The sequence below is a fragment of the Trichosurus vulpecula genome, chromosome 2, assembly GCF_011100635.1.
Source record: "Trichosurus vulpecula isolate mTriVul1 chromosome 2, mTriVul1.pri, whole genome shotgun sequence".
NCBI lineage: Eukaryota > Metazoa > Chordata > Mammalia > Diprotodontia > Phalangeridae > Trichosurus > Trichosurus vulpecula.
This window is the reverse complement of record NC_050574.1, coordinates 384,771,834-384,790,950: the sequence shown is the minus strand read 5'-3', so window position 1 is coordinate 384,790,950 and position 19,117 is coordinate 384,771,834. Positions and strand designations below refer to the sequence as shown.

General features: G+C 37.2%; 1 protein-coding gene across 1 annotated transcript in view; it reads right to left on the bottom strand.

Annotated features, from left to right (window-relative positions):
* LIPI (lipase I) overlaps positions 1–19,117 on the bottom strand; it is a 74,181-nt gene that overhangs the window by 36,991 nt on the left and 18,073 nt on the right. The window contains exons 2-5 of the mRNA XM_036744155.1: positions 12,375–12,760; positions 5,977–6,085; positions 3,909–4,010; positions 2,803–2,892 (exon numbers count right to left, since the gene is read on the bottom strand). Of these exons, the coding sequence (XP_036600050.1) occupies positions 2,803–2,892; positions 3,909–4,010; positions 5,977–6,085; positions 12,375–12,760 (687 nt within the window). The remainder of the gene's footprint in view (positions 1–2,802; positions 2,893–3,908; positions 4,011–5,976; positions 6,086–12,374; positions 12,761–19,117) is intronic.

The window sequence follows — 19,117 nt, the reverse complement described above, 5'->3', positions numbered from 1 at the left end:
GTGATGTCAGAAGTCAGATTGTAAGGGGTTAAGAAAATAAAGCAAAGAAGTGGAGATACCTATGGTATATAGCCTTTTCAAGAAGTTTAGATGCAAAAGGCAGAAAAGATAAAAGGATGACAATTAGCAAGGATGGAAGGATCAAACAAAGGATTTTTGAGGATAGAGAACCAGGAGCATATTCGTAGGTCAATAGACAAGGGGAGATGGAAAATAAGTGATAGACTGGGGATAGAAATGGGATTGCTTGAGCAGGTAGAGAGAGGCATTAGCTTTGGTAAGGTGTAAGGTCCCCTCATCATTTGACACAGAGATAATGGCAGAAGGCATATGTGTGATACAAGATGAAGAAGAGAGAAGGAACTCATAGAAAATGTCTTAAATACTTTCTGTAAAATATACGGCAAAGTTCTCAGATCAGAGGGTGGGTTGGGTAGTTTAGGGGAAAGCCAAAAGAAATTTGAAGATGGATAGAAAGATTTGGAAAAGCCACTGTGGAGAGCAAGGTACTAAAGCAGCTAAGTGGCATTGTAGTTAGAGTGACAGGGGGGTGGAGTCAATAAAATCCAAGTTCAAATTCAGCCTCAATCACCTACTAGCTGTGTGACCCTGAACAAGTCATTTAACCCCTTTTGCCTAAGCTTCTTCATCTGTAAAATGAACTTGGAAAAGGAACTAGCAAATTGCTCCAATATCTTTACCACTAAAACCCCAAATGGGGTCATGAAGAGTCAGAAAAAACTGAAATGACTTAGCAATAAGAAAGAAATAGTAGGATTGCCTGGCAGCAGTAAGGGCCCAGTTGACATTGTGTAACATAAATTCGTAGTGGACCCAATCAATATGGGTAGGTGATTTTCTCCACCTTTGTTCAGCTCTAGGAGTGAAGGAAATGAATGGTGGGACTCAGTCAATGGTGAGGCTAACCAAAGCAGAATTGGTGAAATGATAAGATGTCTAGGGACTCAATACCAGAACACAGTGTAGAGTTGAATTGGTTCACCAAAAGTTCAATACAGGAAAAAGAGAAGAGTGGTTAGGGCAGGAAAGATGTCCTGGGAAAAAGCTATGGAATCATGGGATTTGAGGTTACAGTGTGGATGAAGAATAGGATTTGGTAAGGGAAGGCAGAGGGAGATTATGGTCAGTTAAGGAGATTTCAAAATTCAAGAACATGGAGGTAATGCATTGGTGAGTGATATCAAGATCAAGCACCTTGTCAAGTGATGTCAAAATCAATAAACATCTTTGTATGTTTCTGATATGGGATGGAAGAGTTGCTCATGGGAAATGAGTATGTTGAGAAACTGGGTAGTTAGGAAGTTTGAGGGGAAAATCGGTATGTATGCTTAAGTCCCCTAGTATAGAGTCAGGAAAGAAAAACTGTAAGCCAGGAACCAAAATCAGTAAGGAAGGATAGGAAGTGACCTGGAAGTTGGCAGACAACAGCTACCAGGATTTTGAGTGGGTGGTAGAGATGAAGAGCATGAACCTCAAAGGAGAGGTTACTGAGTAACAGAGTTAGGGGAAGAACTTGAAAGTGGCAATAGGGGGCAAAAAGTATTCCAACTGCTCCACCTTGGTTTGTGAGGCAAGGAAAATGAGTGAAGTTACAGCTAGTGCTAGGAAGGGTAGCCAGAGAATCTGTGTCATCAGGGTCAAGCCAGGTTTCAGTAACCACTGAAGATGGAAAGAATGGGAGGGAAAAGATTTTGGATGAAAGAATTTGTTGCCTTTGAAACAGGTATGCCACAGAGCACATTAGAAGGGCTTGGTGGTATTTAGATGGAATTTTTGTGTGAAAGTTTTAAGGGTACAATAACAATGTTGCTAGCAGCTGCTGTCGGGGTGTAAGACCAATAACACCAGGATACAGGAGGGCTGCTAGCGTGGGTTCTTTGATCTGCTTTTCTAAGGAAAGCAACTTTAAGGGGTTTACAAGATCACTTTAATTAAACATACATGTATCATTCACTTAGTTCAGAGGAAAAAGTCAGCACCCTGAACTTCAGAGCAAATATAAACAGAAATTGTGAATAGAGAAAATATGAACAGAGCAAATAACGCAAATCAACAGACAGGCTTCTAGTGTCTGATCAAAGCTATACATACATAGTTACCAGAGAGAGAAACACCAACATCTGGATTTTCAAAGCTGGGAGGCTCCTTAACAGCTACCCAGATTTTCCACATGAACACTCTTCCAATGAGTGAGTTCCCCTCCCACCCCCTGCCAAAATGCTAACCTCAGAGTATACATACACTTCTTCAGGGTCAGAGTGCTTCACATCTCTCAGGGGTTTCATACCTCTTAGGGGCTTCGCACCTCTTGAGGGTTTCACGCCTCTTGTGACCTAACTAGCAAAAGGGTATAGGCCTTCCTACAAACAAAGGCAAGACTCAATCAAAGGTACTTTGCTTGCCATTACAAAGGGGGATGAGACTAAGGAACCTGGTAATAGGGAATCAGGAATAAAGCTTTAATGATGACCTACAGGGGTTTAGAATCCCTGGGATGTGCAGGGTATAACCAGGTGTGAGAATGTTCATCATTAAGTAGAATGCATCAGCCTGGAGATAAATGTATCATGAGATAGAAGGCATATGTCATATGGTGAGATGAGACCCCATTTTACTATCAACAAAACCAATTGTTATAGATCCAAAACATTCTCTGAAAATTTGGGCAAAATATTGTCTACTAGTTTAAACTAGTAACTTCTCCTTGTATTTTAAAATTACACTTCTAATCTAAACTTAAACATAAAATTACTTTTGTTAGGGAAAATGGCAATGATTTACCTGAAAATATTGATTTTGGGCAGCCAGGTTGAGTTTTTCCTCCATTTGGATAAAAATCTATATGTCCTAAAGGTTGTTTGATTCCAAGAGCTAAAGAAAAAGCACTGTCACAAAATTTAAAGAAAAAGAAAACAGACATACCATATACAGAAAAATTTGATACATTTAAAACTATGAAAGAGATATTAGAAAATAAAAAAATTTGAAGTCCCTACATAATGCCTTTAATTGAATAAAAGGATACTTGTATGGCATGACTGATTAAGAATTAGCTACCAAATTTCTCAATTCTTAATATAATTTTCACTATTTTTCTAATGTAGCATAAACTATTTATTTCCAATCAGGGTTCAAGGTAATGCTAACACATAAACAGTCTTCAGAGAGGACTGGAGCAATCCTTATGACCTTGTCCTTTTCTCAGGGAGTTTTACCTAAAGTTCACAGAATCAGAGGAATCCCTTATACCATATACTTAGGTCATTTAACCTTTGCTTGAAGACATCCAGCGAGGCAAAGCCCTCTCTCTCCCTGTGGATTCAACCAAAGTCTAAATCTGCCTTTCTGAAACTTCCACTAATGTTTTCTAATTCTGCCTTTGAGGGAGAAGTCTAATCCCTCCTCCACATGACAGTCTTTGAATACAGTAAAATAATTCTCTTGTTGCCTTTAAGTTTTTTCTTCAGAGTAATACCCTGTTTCTTTAACTGATGTTTGTATGGTATGATCTTTATGCCCTTCACTATCTTTATCATCATTTTCTGAACACTCTCCAGACTATCAATGAGTTTTCTAAAATGTGATATCTAGAACTGAACAAAATATTCAGGTGTGGGCTGAGCAAAGCAAGAATATAGAAATTTTATAAACTCCCTTTCTGAATTATTGTCACTCACCCTTTTTTCAGTCCTAATTAAAATCTCTGCTTTAAGCTAAAAATTTTGTAGTGTTATGAAATAAACATATTTAATTTATATAGAATCACAGAATTGTGTTCACTCAATCCAGTCAAGTAGGTATCCTACCCTCCACTTTTTTGTATTTTGGGTTTCTACTTTTGCTTCCTTTGCTATAGGAAAAGCAAAAATTGTATAATCTACTATTACCATTGCTGTCAGAATGGATGACATCAACAAACTGTGCATCAGTATAATCTAATCTCTTATGTGGTGGTTTCCCAGAAAAAAATGGACCTGCTGGATCAAGACCTGAAATTCAAAAAGAAAATTTTCATTATAGCAATCAATTTTAACTGCAGAGCAAATCCAAATATATAATTAAACTATTTGTTCTCAGTCAGTTGTGATTTTATTAATGTAGGGAGATTGACACATGTGTAATCTCTAAACACTGGTGAAGGTCCACAACTCATCTACAATGTACAAACTTAAAGAGTCGCCTGATGGACTGAGAGGTTTAGGGATTTGCTCAGGTCTCACAAGCTAAGAGGTGCCAGAAGTAGGACTTGAACTCAAGTCATCCTAATTCCAAAATGATCTCTCTATCCACTAAGGCAAATTATACTATTATAGCTATATATTTTTAAAATTTGGATAGATATTTACTAAGAAATTGCTCCAAAGGGAAAGGAATAAATTAATAATTTAATCTTTTGATCAATATTTGTTACCAATTCTCTCAATATTTCATGTTTAAAAACATATAACATATGATTGGCTGGAATAATGTTTAATTTTTTATTTTGGAAAAGTAATTTGGAGGATGAATAAATAACTATATCTAATTTTTTGAGAAATTTATTATACATACATGTACCTATACATATATTTCAAAGGAGTAGTCACAAAATCTCAGAATTGGAAGAAAACTTGAAAGACCATCTGGTCCTACTTAACAAGAACCTAACCCTATAAAACTTGCCCAACAAAAGTGTCTTCTGGGATTAGGGTATATATGGAAACCAACACTCTTATTCGATAGGCAGACCTATGAACCATGGTTCCATTTAGTTGTAACTTCCTATGTCTCCTGTCCATTTGTAGTGAAAATATTGATATCAGTCTATGTATAAGCATTTGTTAAGCAGCTACTTAATGTACCAAAAGATGTATTAGTCAATGGAGACATAAAGAGAAAATTAAAACAGTTTTTGTTCTGAAAGAGCTCATATTTTTATGGTGGGAGACAGCACATACACATAAAGAAAACATAGACTATATAAAATATGAATACAAGGTTGGAGGCACCAGAAGCTAGAGGGATTGGGAAGTGCCTAGTATAGTTATTCCAGAACCTACTCCTTTATTGTTGTTAAAGATCTCACATAAAAAACCCAATAATTAAATAAATATTTGCTGACTATGAATTATGATTAGCACTGTCTTTCCACCTCTAATGTCTGTTTCTTTCATTACAGAAGTGAAAGGAGGGCATATAGGAATAATGGCTGTTTTATACATGGGTCACCATGCTAGGTTTGCCATCAGTTCATTGCCAAACTCATAATAGCTTACACTTACATGGTGCTAAATCTTTCCCATTCCTTAGAACCTGGCTGAGCTTTTGCTCTACTGACATACTTGTGAACTATGGTAACCTCCAAATGATGATAAAACATCAGAGAGAGATTTTTGTGGGGGCTAATATACTGAAGCTTTAGGTAACTATCTAATAGTCTATTCTTCTAGATAAGTTGCCATTGATGTCACTGGAATCTCCATATCAATAAAATAGCAGGTCCCTGCTGTAATGTAATATTTTCAAAGTTAATGAAATATCCTCTAAGTATTCAAGTAATGTACTAATGAATGGGAATAGCTTCTTCATGTTTTGTTAATTTCATTGCTAATATTTCTTACACCTGGGAAGAATATATTTATTAAAAAGGTCTAAACTCGTTTCCTTTTTTTCCCAAAAGGCATAGTTTTAACATTTACACATGGAGCTTTATAACTATATCATTCCCTCTTCTATTTTTGATGTCATTATATTTGTTTGAAGGGCTAGCTCTGCAAATAGAAAATAAACATAATATAGACCTGGATAATATTTAATTTTTAATCCTAACTGAATGACATAGAAAAGTGGTTGAGGCATTAAACTGTTTTAATTGTACACTTTCCTTTGTTTAATGATGCCTCTTATAGACACTAATTATAATAGTGCTGATGAATAAAAGTGGGCTATACTATGAATTCCATTTAAATCTCTTACCTGTAATTCTTCCTAGCTGGCCACTAAACATCTGTCCAACAAACCCACTTATATGAGCCCCCAGGCTCACTCCTATAAAATGAAAAGAGTCAAGAGAAACTCCAAATGTCTGAAATTAAAAAAAAAAGAAAACATCATTATGGTTCTTATAAACAGTGATTTGGAAATAAACGTTGTGGTTTACTGAACATCTCAAGTTCCAAGTAGCTACAAATTCTATGTGCAGTTCCAGTTGCAAAATGATAGTAGGATGGGGAGCCAAGATGGTGGAGTAGAAGGAGCATTCCAACTGAGCTCTCTCAACATTTTCCTTGAAACAACTTTAGAATAATGCAGTGAATCAATTTTGACAACCACATAGCCAACAGAAGATCAAAGTGAGACATTTTTTCTTCCAGTCCAAGACAACTTAGGGGTTTGAAAGACCAGGTATGTGATACTGGAGTGAGTGCTGGCCTGGAGTCCATGTGCAAGCAATACCAACAGTGGGCCTTGGAGGCAGCTGAAACAGCAGAGGTAGAAGCTTCAAGAGTTCTCAGTCCAGAGACAATAAGTGGATTGGGCAACTGGTCAGAAAGAGTTTACTAGGGAGCCCTGTATTATCACTGGGTGCAGGGCAGGGTGCCTCTAGACTACTTAGATAACTCTATCTTATAAAAAGAAATAAAAATGTAAATGAACTCCACAACAACAAAAAAAAAAGGCTCAGGATCAGATGGTTTTTTTTTGCAACAAGGTGAATATAGAATTGTGTTTTGCATTACTTCACATGCATAAATAAATCATAATGCTTGCCTTCTCAATCAGTGGGAGAGGGCCTCAAGGCAAGGAGAAAATTTAGAACACAATATTTTAAAAAATGAAAGCTTAAAATAATTATTAATTTAAATTTGTTAAAATACATAAAAATGTGAAAAGTATTTTAGATATCATTTTAAGACTACAGTCTTTATTTAAAATTTTAAAAATAAATTGTACCCAAATTATCTTCTCCTTTCCTTTCTTTGTGTTATCTTCTCCACTATAACTGTCAACAGTTTTTGCTTGTACTCGAATGTAAAAAAAGCAGCAAAAACAACATTATATTTTGATATTAGCAGATTTATTTTTATAATTTTAAAAACATCATCTTAAAAAGGATCCAAGGTGAACAAAAAAAATGTGCTTTTTTTTAAGGCTTCCTGTAATTAGCTATACCACACAAGGAAATATGCAAAATTGAAAAAATTGAACTGTCATACAAATCTGGAAGGGATCCAAATTTATTTGGAGATAAAAAATGAGATTTGTTGTTGTTGAGTTGTTTCCTACTCCTTGTGACCCCATTTGGGGTTTTTTTTTTTGGCAGATACTGAAGTGGTTTGCCATTTGTTTCTCCTATTCATTTTACAGATGAGGAACTGAGGCAAAGTGGGTTAAGTGACTTGCCCAGGGTCACACAGCTAATAAATATCTAAAGTCAGATTTCAATTCATGAAGATGAGGCTTCCTGATCCCAAGCTCAGGGCTCTATCTACTGCACCATAACGTTGTGAAGAGTTGTATAAATAAGCCACAAAACTCTAGTGAAAAACAATAATGTTAGCACCATAACTGTCAGAGTTAAAGTGTACATTAATCCTGTTAAAAATAAACTTTTTCTTTTTGTAGGGAATGTGTTTTGTAAAGGGGGTAAAATATAAAAGTTAAATATATGAGGGACTTAAAAAACAAAGAAAACAAATCTTTTATTTATAATACGGCAAAGAAAAATGAATCCTAACTTATTTAGATTCATACCTATTCCCATGTTTCCATTTTCAAATTTAACCTCATGATTTTATATTAACAATATGTCAGCAAATATGTGGTAAAATGTGACAAGTTTGCTACTATTGTTGTAAAGAGAATTGCTGTATTATCTCCACAGAGCACTGTTTGGTTACCCCTTTTAAAATGGGATCAGATTTTTAAAAAATTGAATTTTCCCATTTGTAAAAGGCAAGGAGTAGATCATAGGATCCTAAATTTAGTCAGAAAGGACCTTAATGTCCTCTTATCCAAAATCCTATTTCAAATGCAGAAATGGAGGCCCAGTCAGGTTAAATGACTCGCCCAAGATCATACAGACAGTAAGTAGTAGGTCTTGGACTCGAATTCAGGTCCAGTAACTTCAAATTTAGAACTCTTTCTGCTGCACCACACTGGCAGCATCCATATTCTATATTAGAATAGAATAGCCTCTTGGGGCAGCTAGGTGGCACAGTGAGTAGAGCACCGACCCTGGAGTCAGGAGGACCTGAGTTCGAATGTGACCTCAGACACTTGACACATGTACTAGCTGTGTGACCTTGAGCAAGTCAATTAACCCCAATTGTCCTGCAAAAAAACCAAAAAACCAAAAAAAGAATACAATAGCCTCTGACACTTGCATATCTAAAAGAAGAGGGAAGAACTCACATGCATTGTCAGGGACTCAGCTTCTCTTGTACCTTGTAACACAGATTCATCTCCTCTAAAACCTTTATTCCTTGACTATCACACAGTTACTCACACCTTATGGTCTTCATCTGCTTGAGTGAACTTCCCATATAATTTTAGGTACATAGGGAGCTCTGTCAATGACCCAAAGGAATTAGCCACAGTGGATGATAAAAGAGGTTGGCATGGAGAATAAAAACAGTGCCAGAGAGAGTATTCTGTGGTTATATTAATGGTCCTAGAAGGACTGGGTCAAGAGATTAATGAAAATGAAACTAAAGTGTGGAAATGAGATATCAGCGATTAGGAACACAGCTCCTGATTTTTAAGCATCATCCACTCAAGGCAGAGGAACGGCTCATGGACTTATAAAGGCACAACCATAAAGAGCTAATCAGGGTAGAGATAGGCTGTGGTAAATAAATGTTGTCTGCCGCACTGGTATCTACCACCCAGAGGTCCTCCTGGAAAATGTGTTGAATGTCACAGAGATTAGGACTATAAGAGAAAAGAATGGAAGTAGGAATGAAGAAGCTTTGGGCTTACCCTAATACTACATGCCAGGGTATGCATGACTTCTTCCATTAGAAACATCTAAAGATGGATAGATTTTTGCCACCATTGCAGGAGAAATTTATACAGAAACTCAGAGAATTACTGGAACAATAGAAAATGATGGTATGGCATCATGGAAGTAAGACAGAGTCCTTCCTAGTGGCAGAGATGCATGTGATAGGGGAATTCAAAGAAGACTTACTTTTGCAAAATTCGTTAAATCAGTCAGAAGCCGCAGCTGGGGGATCCTTTTGTAGGTGGTTAAGATAGTTATTTATACACATATAACCCCATAAAGCTGAGTTGCTATTGCAACTGGTTTTCTAATGAATATCTACAAGGGAGATAATGAAATTTCTAAAACTATTGAGTTTTTTAGAATGGATCTATAAGCAAACCACTTTGGGAACAATTAGATCTCACTTTCTGGCAGAACCCTACCCAAATTGGCATCAAGACAGTGGTAAAATTTGAGTTCAAGAAGAGGCCATCTGAGGAAGGAAGACAATTTTCTTTTCCTTTTCTTTTTTCTCCCCTCCCCTTTTTTTGCTTGTTAGTTGAGGCCTATGTATATGTATGATTTGGTACATACCAAGCGAGCAGTAATCTTGGTAAACTTTTTAAAATGACCCCTTTCTGCTGAATCTGAAAAACTTTGTATTTGGGGATGTGTCATTTCTGCCTGTATATGTGGAATTAAGGTTATGTGACTCCATCTGTAAGATCATGCTACACTGACTATTTTGAGACTTTCCTCTATTGCAATGGCTAAGCAAGGGAAAGGACAATATCTATACCTCTCCAGAGTTCCCCAGAGGACTATTCTGGACTGGGGATTTGGACAATGTGTTAAAAATGCACCCTTTCTGTTTGACAGCAATGGCAAATTTGGTAAACTAGGGGGAGTGTAATAGGGCTTGGTGCAGGCCTATATGACCTAGATAATGTTATCTATGTGGAAAATGCTAGAGAACCTGCTTCACGTACATTGGAATAGTGGAACATGGATGACCATTCTGTTTTGCCCTGTCATATGTTTGGAAGAAGGCTTATTCCTTTGTTCTGTGGGCAGAAATGTCTGCATCTTTAAAACTGACTGAATAAGCACCATCAGGCTTTTCTTGCATTTGTGTCTGAGGGTGAAGGACTGCACTTATCAGTTGATGAGGCCATATGATAAGGGAGAAGGGCCCTGAGGGTTACCTCTCCACCTAGCTCCCCGCCTTAGGCTATGTGGCCCCAAGAAAAAGGCCTGGGGCTTTGATTTTATTCCTTCATCTTTTTCTATTCTAGCTATAGAGAATTGAGCCTCTGACCCAAGATATTAAACCATGGAATACAAGAGTCCAGCAATTCAAGCCAGTATTGCATCCAGCTCAGCAGAGAAATCCCAAACAACAAGGGTCTAGGACACTAGCCCAAAAAGCCTTTGGACTAAAACTTGGTAAGATTAATAGTATGTAGGTGTTAGGGGCCGAGTTAGAGCCAAGCCCTGTCCTCCTCGGACCTCCAGCCCCAGGGGCCTGCTGAGATAAACTCAGGGCTTTGGGATGTGGGTGGAGCCAGGAGGAGGGGTCTCGCCTTTGTTGCCTCCCTAGCAATCCCAGGTCTTTGCCCGGGCCTGCCTGACCACGTGGAACTTCCGGCTCTCTGGCAGAGCATGTGGAACTTCCGGTTGTTTTCCGGTTACTGCCTGACCGCAGAGAGCCTCAGGGAGCTTCGGGTTATCGCGGGAAGAGAAGGGGAGGAGAGTAGGCGGAGTTGGGGCGGTCCTAGTCCCCAGGTGAATAGAATTTTACCTGTCCTTCACCCACGTAACCAAAGAATGTACCTACGTCACTAAAGATATAAATGTGCTGCTTGCTGAAATAATAAACGGAGTCATCTCACCATCTTGTTCGGCTCCCGCCCCGTACATTGTCTGGGAGATCAGGTCCTTTGCTTAGGCAGAGGCTTGGGGCTTGGGGGGAACCCCGAGCATAGTTACGAGGCTTCGGAACCTTGTAACATGTAGGAACTGAGCTAAACTGTTTCTAGTTCCCCTCACTTCCTCAGTGGCAGAGGTGTCATTAAGGATTATATGTTGGAGGCGGGAGTTGGTGAGTTTCTTCTTGTTCTATCTTTGAAGTAAATCAATCTTTGGTGGCTCAAGCCAATGACAGAGAAGAGACTCCCTAAATTCTGTAGAGTATGAGAACCCTAAGAGGAGTAAAATGTAGCTGACTAGGTCATCAGAGAGAAGGGCAAGAACAATCATGTTACATGGCAATACAATGTTTCCCCAAGTTTCAAATGCTGAGTATAGTTAGCCCCAGGATGGAAAAGATTGTACTGCTCTCACAGCTATTGGTAACATTTGCTACCTTCTATCGTCCAAAGCTCTATTGATTTGTCTTCCTTATTGTGCCCAGCTTCTTCCTCCTTCTCAGGGTTCTGCTCTTTCTTTCTCTCCATGACAAATGAAGAAGGACCTATTCTGCTTGTTTCTGGAGGAAAAAAGCACATTCCTACAAGAGTATGAAGTTTCAGAGTGAAGCATGTCTGACAATGTTGCCTGAACCTTTAAAAGTAGATCCCATTTTGTTCCTTTCTGCTTGATACCATGTCATGTCAACTGTCCAATGTAGTTTAAGACCTGCATAGCATGAGTCAGGGCTTCATTATCTATATGAGAATTTTCATTTCTGCCTCTCCCTCTGAGAATATTGTAAACAAGACCCATGGTATTCCAGAATGATGTAAAAGTTCTTATTTATTCACAGTTCTCCCTGCACTACAAACATGCACTACAAAATACTATGCAAATGTAATTCAGAATTGTTTTGAAAACATTACAGATTACGTTCCTGCTACCTTCAAGATGAATAACATAACATTAAATAAAATGAACACACATATCTGAAGAATATAATATTTAACAATAAGAAGGGAATGAACTTCTAGAAAGAAGGCTGCTAAAATTTTAAATCATTATTTCAGCATTACAAATATGGAATTTTAAATGCAAATGTACTTTCATCCATCCCTGGGATCCAATTCAGAGTTTCATATACAATTATGCTTTTAGGGAGATGCAGTCTTTCAGTCTGTTGTGTAAAAGTAGTGTATTCATCTCTAAACCCTTTGGGTACCCAAAACTTACCTGTAATCATGATGACTTCATTACTATTTCACTACATATATATGTGTATATATATATATATATATATACACACACACACAAACACATACATATATGTGTATATATGTACATATAGTATATGTGTGTATGTATATACACATACATACATATATATGTATGTGTGTATATATGTATGTTTGTGTATTTACAAATTCTAGCATATTTTGTAATGTGTGTCATGTATTCCAAATGCCAAACTTACCAACATTTTGTCAATATGTTCCTTTAAAAATATGGCAACTTTTCTGGTATTTTGAACAGCTCTTTGATAAATCAAAGTTGTAGCACCCCAGTTCCAGTCTACTACAATTACATTCACATCTTCTTTTTTCAGCAAACGTTCAAGAAAGGTGGAAAGCCAGCTTGGGGTTGAGCCTGTTGGTCTGTATCCATGAATAATCCAGACAGTTTTCTTAGTTATGTTGAAATTAGTATTGAGTGTATAATTCTGTCCAAATACAGGTTCCCCACAGTTAGTGAGTTGTTTTGTATACATTATCATTGTTGATTTTAGTCTTGGCTTAAACAAATCAATGAAGGCATCTCCTAAACTCAGATCACTGAATTTAAGGCATTCTTTTCTTCTATCTGAAATACAAAAGATCAAAATCAAGCAGAAAATAGACTGAAATGTCCTTTAATTTTAATTGTTCTTCAGGAATTTACAAACTTAAAAACAGGCTCTTAGTGAAAAATATGTTAATCATTTATTTTGATTCTTTTGTAGTTTAAGCCACAGATTTAATAAATTTTAATCTTTGAAAATTCTTGATACCAAACTCAAAGTAGCAAACTGAGTTTAATCCTTCAGGGAAGAAAATGGATATTCGATGAAATAGAGGACTTTCAAACATTCATGATAAAAAGAACAGAGCTGATCAAAAAATCTCCTTTTCAAATGCAAGAGTCAAGAGAAACATAAAAAGATAAATAGGAAAAAGAAATCATAAGCGATTCAGTAAAGTTAAACTGTTTACATTCCTACATGGGAAGATGATACTTGTAACTTCAAAGTACTTTATTATTATTATTATTATTATTATTATTATTATTATCATTATTATTAGGACAGTTGGAGTGAATATACATAGACATGGGGCATGGGTGTGAGTCGAATATGGTGGGATAATATAAAAAAATGAAAGGGTGAGAAAAATGGATGTACTGGGAGGAGAATGGAGAGGAAGAATTGGGGGAAACTATCTCAAATAAAAAGGCAGGGATGAACTTTTACAATGGAGGTAACTTTTACAAGGAGGAGGTGGTCAGTAGCACTTGAACCTTCCTCTCATTTGAATTGGGTCAAAGAGAGAATAATATACACATTCAGTTGGGCATAGAAATCTACCTTACCCTACAGGAAAGTAGGAGGGCAAGAGGATAAAAGAAGTGGGGAACTGACAGAAAAGAGAGCATATTGGGGGAGGCAGTAGTTAGAAACAAAACACTTCTGAGGATGGACAAGGTGAAAGGAGAGAGAGAGTAGGATAAACAGGGGAGGAAATAGGATGGAGAGAAATACAAAGTTAATAATTGCATCTGTGAAAAAAATTGCAGCAAATATCTCTGATAAAGGCCTCATTTCTCAAATATATGAAAACAAATCAAATTTATAAAAAATAAGAGCCATTCCCCAGTTGATAAATGGTAAAAAATATGTGAACAGGCAGTTTTCAGACAAAGTAATCAAAACTATCTATAGCCATATAAAATTGCTTTACATCACTATTGATTAGAGAAATGTAAATTAAAACAACTCTGTGGTACCACCCCTCACCTATCAAATTGGCTAATAGGACACAAAAGTAAAATGACAAATGTTGGAGAGGATGTGAGGAAATTAGGCCACTGAAGCACTGAAATGAAGAGAGGGATTAACCATCAAGAGAGAGAAAAATTTTTAATTATAAGAAAACTTTACTATAGCTAATTATATCAAAACACAACTGAAAATATAATCAGAATAGATGAATAGCTATGAAATATTTAAAAATACCCAGATTAACAATAACTGGAACTAGAGAATCTGAATAACCCAATCTCAGAAGGAGAAATCAAATCAGAACATGAATAAACTCTCAAAGAAAATAAAGTTTTCTCATTCATATGGATTTGAAAGTGAATTTTATCAAACATGGAAGGAGTAACTTCTATGCCATAATTATTCTCTTTTCAAAGTGAATTTTATTTTCAGTTCCAAATTCTCTCCCTCCTTACTCCCTTTCCCTTAACCATTGAGAAGGCATGAAAAAGAAATGTTACAAATATGTATAGTCACACAAAATGAAATTTTAAGTTACCTATGTTCGAAATCAAAAGAGAGAAGAAAAATATGCTTCAATCTGTACTCTGAGTCCATCAGCTGTCTATATGGAAGTGGACAGCATGTTTCATCATGATTCTTGGAATAGTGATTGGTCATTTTATTGATCTTTACAATACTGCTAAGATTAAAAATTGTTCTCTTGGTTCTATTCACTTTACTCTATAGCAGTTCATACAAATCTTCCCAGGTTTTTTAATGGCATGATAAATACTATTATATTGCCCATGTACAGCGGCTAGGTGGCACAATGGATAGAGCATTAGCCCTGGAGTCAGAAAAGCCTGAGTTAAAGTCACACAACAATGTTTACATCAGATTTCTCATCTGTAAAATGAGCTGGAGAAGGAAAGGGCAAAGTATTCCAGTATCTTTGCCAAGAAAATTCCAAATAGAGTCATGGAAAGTCAGTCATGACTGGAAATGACTGAACAACATGATAGTATTCCATCACATTCCAGTATCAAAACTTGTTCAGCCATTACCCAAATGATAGTCATTCCCTTGATTTCTAGCACAAAAAGAGTGGTTATAAATATTTTTGTACATTTGGATCCTTTTTCTTTTCTTTGATCTCTTAGAAATAAAGAATGGGCAGCTAGGTGGCACACTTACTAGCTGTGTGACCTTGGGCAAGTCCCCAATTGCCCTGCCTTCCACCCTTCCCCCTCCTCCCCCCAAAAAAGAAATATAGAACTACTAGAGAAATCACTGGATAAAAGGGAAGACGTGATTTAACAGATTTTTGAGCATAATTTCCAGTTGCTTTCCAGAATGGTTGGACTCTATAGCTCCTATAACAGTGCATTAACATTCTAGATTTCCTATATCCCCTACAGCAGTTGCCATTTTCCTTTTTTGCCATCCTAGCCAATTTGATGGTTATGAGGTCATACCTCAGAGTTTTTTAAATTTACATTTCTCTAATTATTAGTGATTAGGGCTTTTTCCATTTCACTATTTATGCCTTGGATTTCTTCTTTGAAAACTGCCTATTCATATTTGATGATTTATCAATTAGGGAGTGGCTCTTTTTCTTGTAAATTTTACTCCATTCCTTATATATCTCCAATTATTTAAATCTGTCTTTATCTGTGTAAAAAGTATTTTGTAATTATGTTCATATAGTTCTTGCATGTGTCTTGGCAGGTCACTAATTTGTTCATTTTTACTTTGATTTTCAGGATTTCTATTTTGATATTTAATTAGAGGCTTTTGATTTATTGGTTTTCTAATTGTTTCAGTTGTATCCCAATTTGGTGATCTAGTCTTTATTAACAAAAGCATTTAGAATTGTAAGCTTTCCCCTAAACTTCATCCTACAACTTTTGGTATGTTGTTTCATTGTCATTGTCTTTATGCCCTAATACATGTTTGATTTTTTGAAGGTAGTATGCACAGCTAGAAATAGGTATACTTCTTTCCAGATCCATAAAATTTTATCAAAAGTTCTACCATACCTAACTTTTTTTTTTGGAAGTATTGTCATTTTTATTATATTGGCATGGCCTAGCCACAAGCACTAAATATTGCTCCAGCTATTTAAGTTGTTCTTTATTTATTTAAGGGGCACTTTGTAATTGAATATATACGAGTCTTTTATATGCTTTCGTAGGTCAGTTCCCAGATAATTTTTGCATTTTCGGTTGTAAAATGGGATTTCCCTTTCTATTTAAAAAAAAAATTATTTAATATATTTAGTTTTCAGCATTGATTTTCACAACAGTTTGGATTACAAATTTTCTCCCCATTTCTACCCTCCCCCCACTCCAAGATGGCATATATTTGGGTTGCCCCATTCCCCAGTCAGCCCTCCCGTCTGTCATCCCACTCCCCTCCCATCCCCTTTTCCCTTACTTTCTTGTAGGGCAAGATAAATTTCTATGCCCCATTGCCTGTGTATCTTATTTCCAAGTTGCATGCAAACTTTTTTTTGTTTTTGAACATCTCTTTTTAAAATTTTGAGTTCCAAATTCTCTCCCCTCTTCCCTTCCCACCCACCCTCCCTAAGAAGTCAAGCAATTCAACATAGGCCACATGTGTATCATTATGTAAAACCCTTCCACAATACTCATGTTGTGAAAGACTAACTGTATTTTGCTCCTTCCTAACCTATCCCCCTTCATCCAATTTTTTCCCTTGATCCTGTCCCTTTTCGAAAGTGTTTGTTTTTGATTACCTCCACCCCCATCTGCCCATCCCCCCCCTTTTATCTTCTTCCTCCTTCTTTCCTGTGGGGTAAGATACCCAATTGAGTATGTATGGTATTCCCTCCTCAGGTCAAATCTGATGAGAACAACAGTCACTCATTCACCCTCACCTGCCCCCTCTTCCCTTCCTACAGAACTGCTTTTTCTTGCCACTCTTATGCAAGATAATTTACCCCATTCTATCTCTCCCTTCCTCCCTCTCTCAATATATTCCTCTCTCATCCCTTAATTTGATTTTATTTTTTTAGATATCATCCCTTTATATTCAACTCACCCTGTGCCCTCTGTATATATATATACATATACATATATATACATACACACATACATATGTATATTCCCTTCAGCTACCCTAATACTGAGGTCTCATGAAACATGCACATCATCTTTCCATGTAGGAATGTAAACAAAACAGTTTAACTTCAGTGAGTCCCTTGTGATTTCTCTTTCTTGTTTACCTTTTCAAGCTTCCCTTGATTCTTGTGTTTGAAAGTCAAATTTTCTATTCAGCTCTGGCCTTTTCACTGAGAAATCTTGAAAGTCCTCTATTTTATTCAAAATCCATCTTTTGCCTTGGAGCATGATACTCAGTTTTGCTGGGTAGGTGATTCTGGATTTTAATCCTAGCTACACTGATCTCTGGAATATCATATTCCAAGCCCTTCAATCCCTTAATGTATAAGCTGCTAGATCTTGTATTATCATGATTGTGTTTCCGCAATACTCAAATTGTTTCTTTCTGGCTGCTTGCAGTATTTTCTCCTTGATCTGGGAGCTCTGGAATTTGGTGACAATATTCCTAGGAGTTTTCTTTTTGGGATCTTTGTCAGGAGGCAATCAGTGGATTCTTTCAATTTCTATTTTGCCCTACGACTCTAGAATATCAGGGCAGTTTTCCTTGATAATTTCTTGAAAGATGATGTGTAGCCTCTTTTTTTTTTGATCATGGCTTTCAGGTAGTCCAATAATTTTTAAATTATCTCTCCTGGATCTATTTTCCAGGTCAGTGGTTTTTCCAATGAGATATTTCACACTGTCTTCCAGTTTTTCATTCCTTTGGTTCTGTTTTAGAATATCTTGATTTTTCATCAAGTCACTAGCTTCCACTTGCTGCAATCTAATTTTTAAGGTAGTATTTTCTTCAGTGGTCTTTTGGACCTCCTTTTCCATTTGGCTAATTCTGCCTTTCAAGGCATTCTTCTCCTCATTGGCTTTTTGGAGCTCTTTTGCCATTTGAGTTAGTCTATTTTTTAAGGTGTTGTTTTCTTCAGTATTTTTTTCAGTATTATTTTGGGTCTCCTCTAGCAAGTCATTAGCTTGTTTTTTTTTTTTTTTTTTTTTTTTTTTTGTTTTTTGGCAGGGCAGTTGGGGTTAAGTGACTTGCCCAACATTAGCTTGTTTTTCCATGGTTTTCTCGCATCCTTCTCATTTCTCTTCCTAAGTTTTCCTCTACTTCTCTAACTTGCTTTTCCAAATCCTTTTTGAGCTCTTCCATGGCCTGAGACCAGTTCATGTTTTTCTTGGAGGCATTTGATGTAGGCTCTTTGACTTTGTTGACTTCTTCTGGCTGTATGTTTTGGTCTTCTTTGTCTCCAAGAACGATTCCAAAGTCTGACACTGAATCTGAGTCTGTTTTTGCTACCTGGCCATGTTCCCAGCCAACTTACTTGACCCTTGAGTTTTTTGTCGGGGTATGACTGCTTGTAGAGTAAAGAGTACTTTGTTCCAAGCTTGAGGGGCTGCGCTGTTGTTTTCAGAGCTATTTCTATACTGCCAGTTCTGTCACACCAGTACTCCCAAAGAGCCACCAACCTAGACCTGACTCAGGTCGTAAACAGGCTCTGCACTCCTGCTCAGATCTGCCACTTAATTCCTCTCACCAGGTGTGCCTGGGGCTGGAAGCAATTGCAGCTGTAGTTCTGTAGCTGCACCACCCCCGCAAACTTTCACTCTGTCCCCCCACCCCCCAGCTTTTCCCACTAACCTTCTCTGTTTGTGGGTTGAGAAGTCTGGTAACTGCCACAGTTCACTGATTCAGGGCACTAGGGCCTATTCTGCCAGGCTCCTGATCTGGTTGGTCCTGCCGCCACCCACACTGGGCTCTGCTCCCCTTTGCCCCCAACTCCGTGTGCAATAGACCTCACCCAGTAACCATCCAGGCTGTCCTGGGCTGGAGCCCTGCTTCCCTCTGCTATTTTGTGGTTCTGCCATTCTAGAATTTGTTCAGAGCCATTTTTATAGGTTTTTGGTGGGGAGTTCATGCAAGTCCCTGCTTTCCAGCCGCCATCTTCCATATCTAACTTTTCTAAAATTCTATTTAGGCCCCTCACTTCTATCTGGCTTATTTTTCATTTGTTTGTTTGGTCTAGTTCTCAGACTGCTAAATTGAAATCCCTCACCATTATAGTTTTA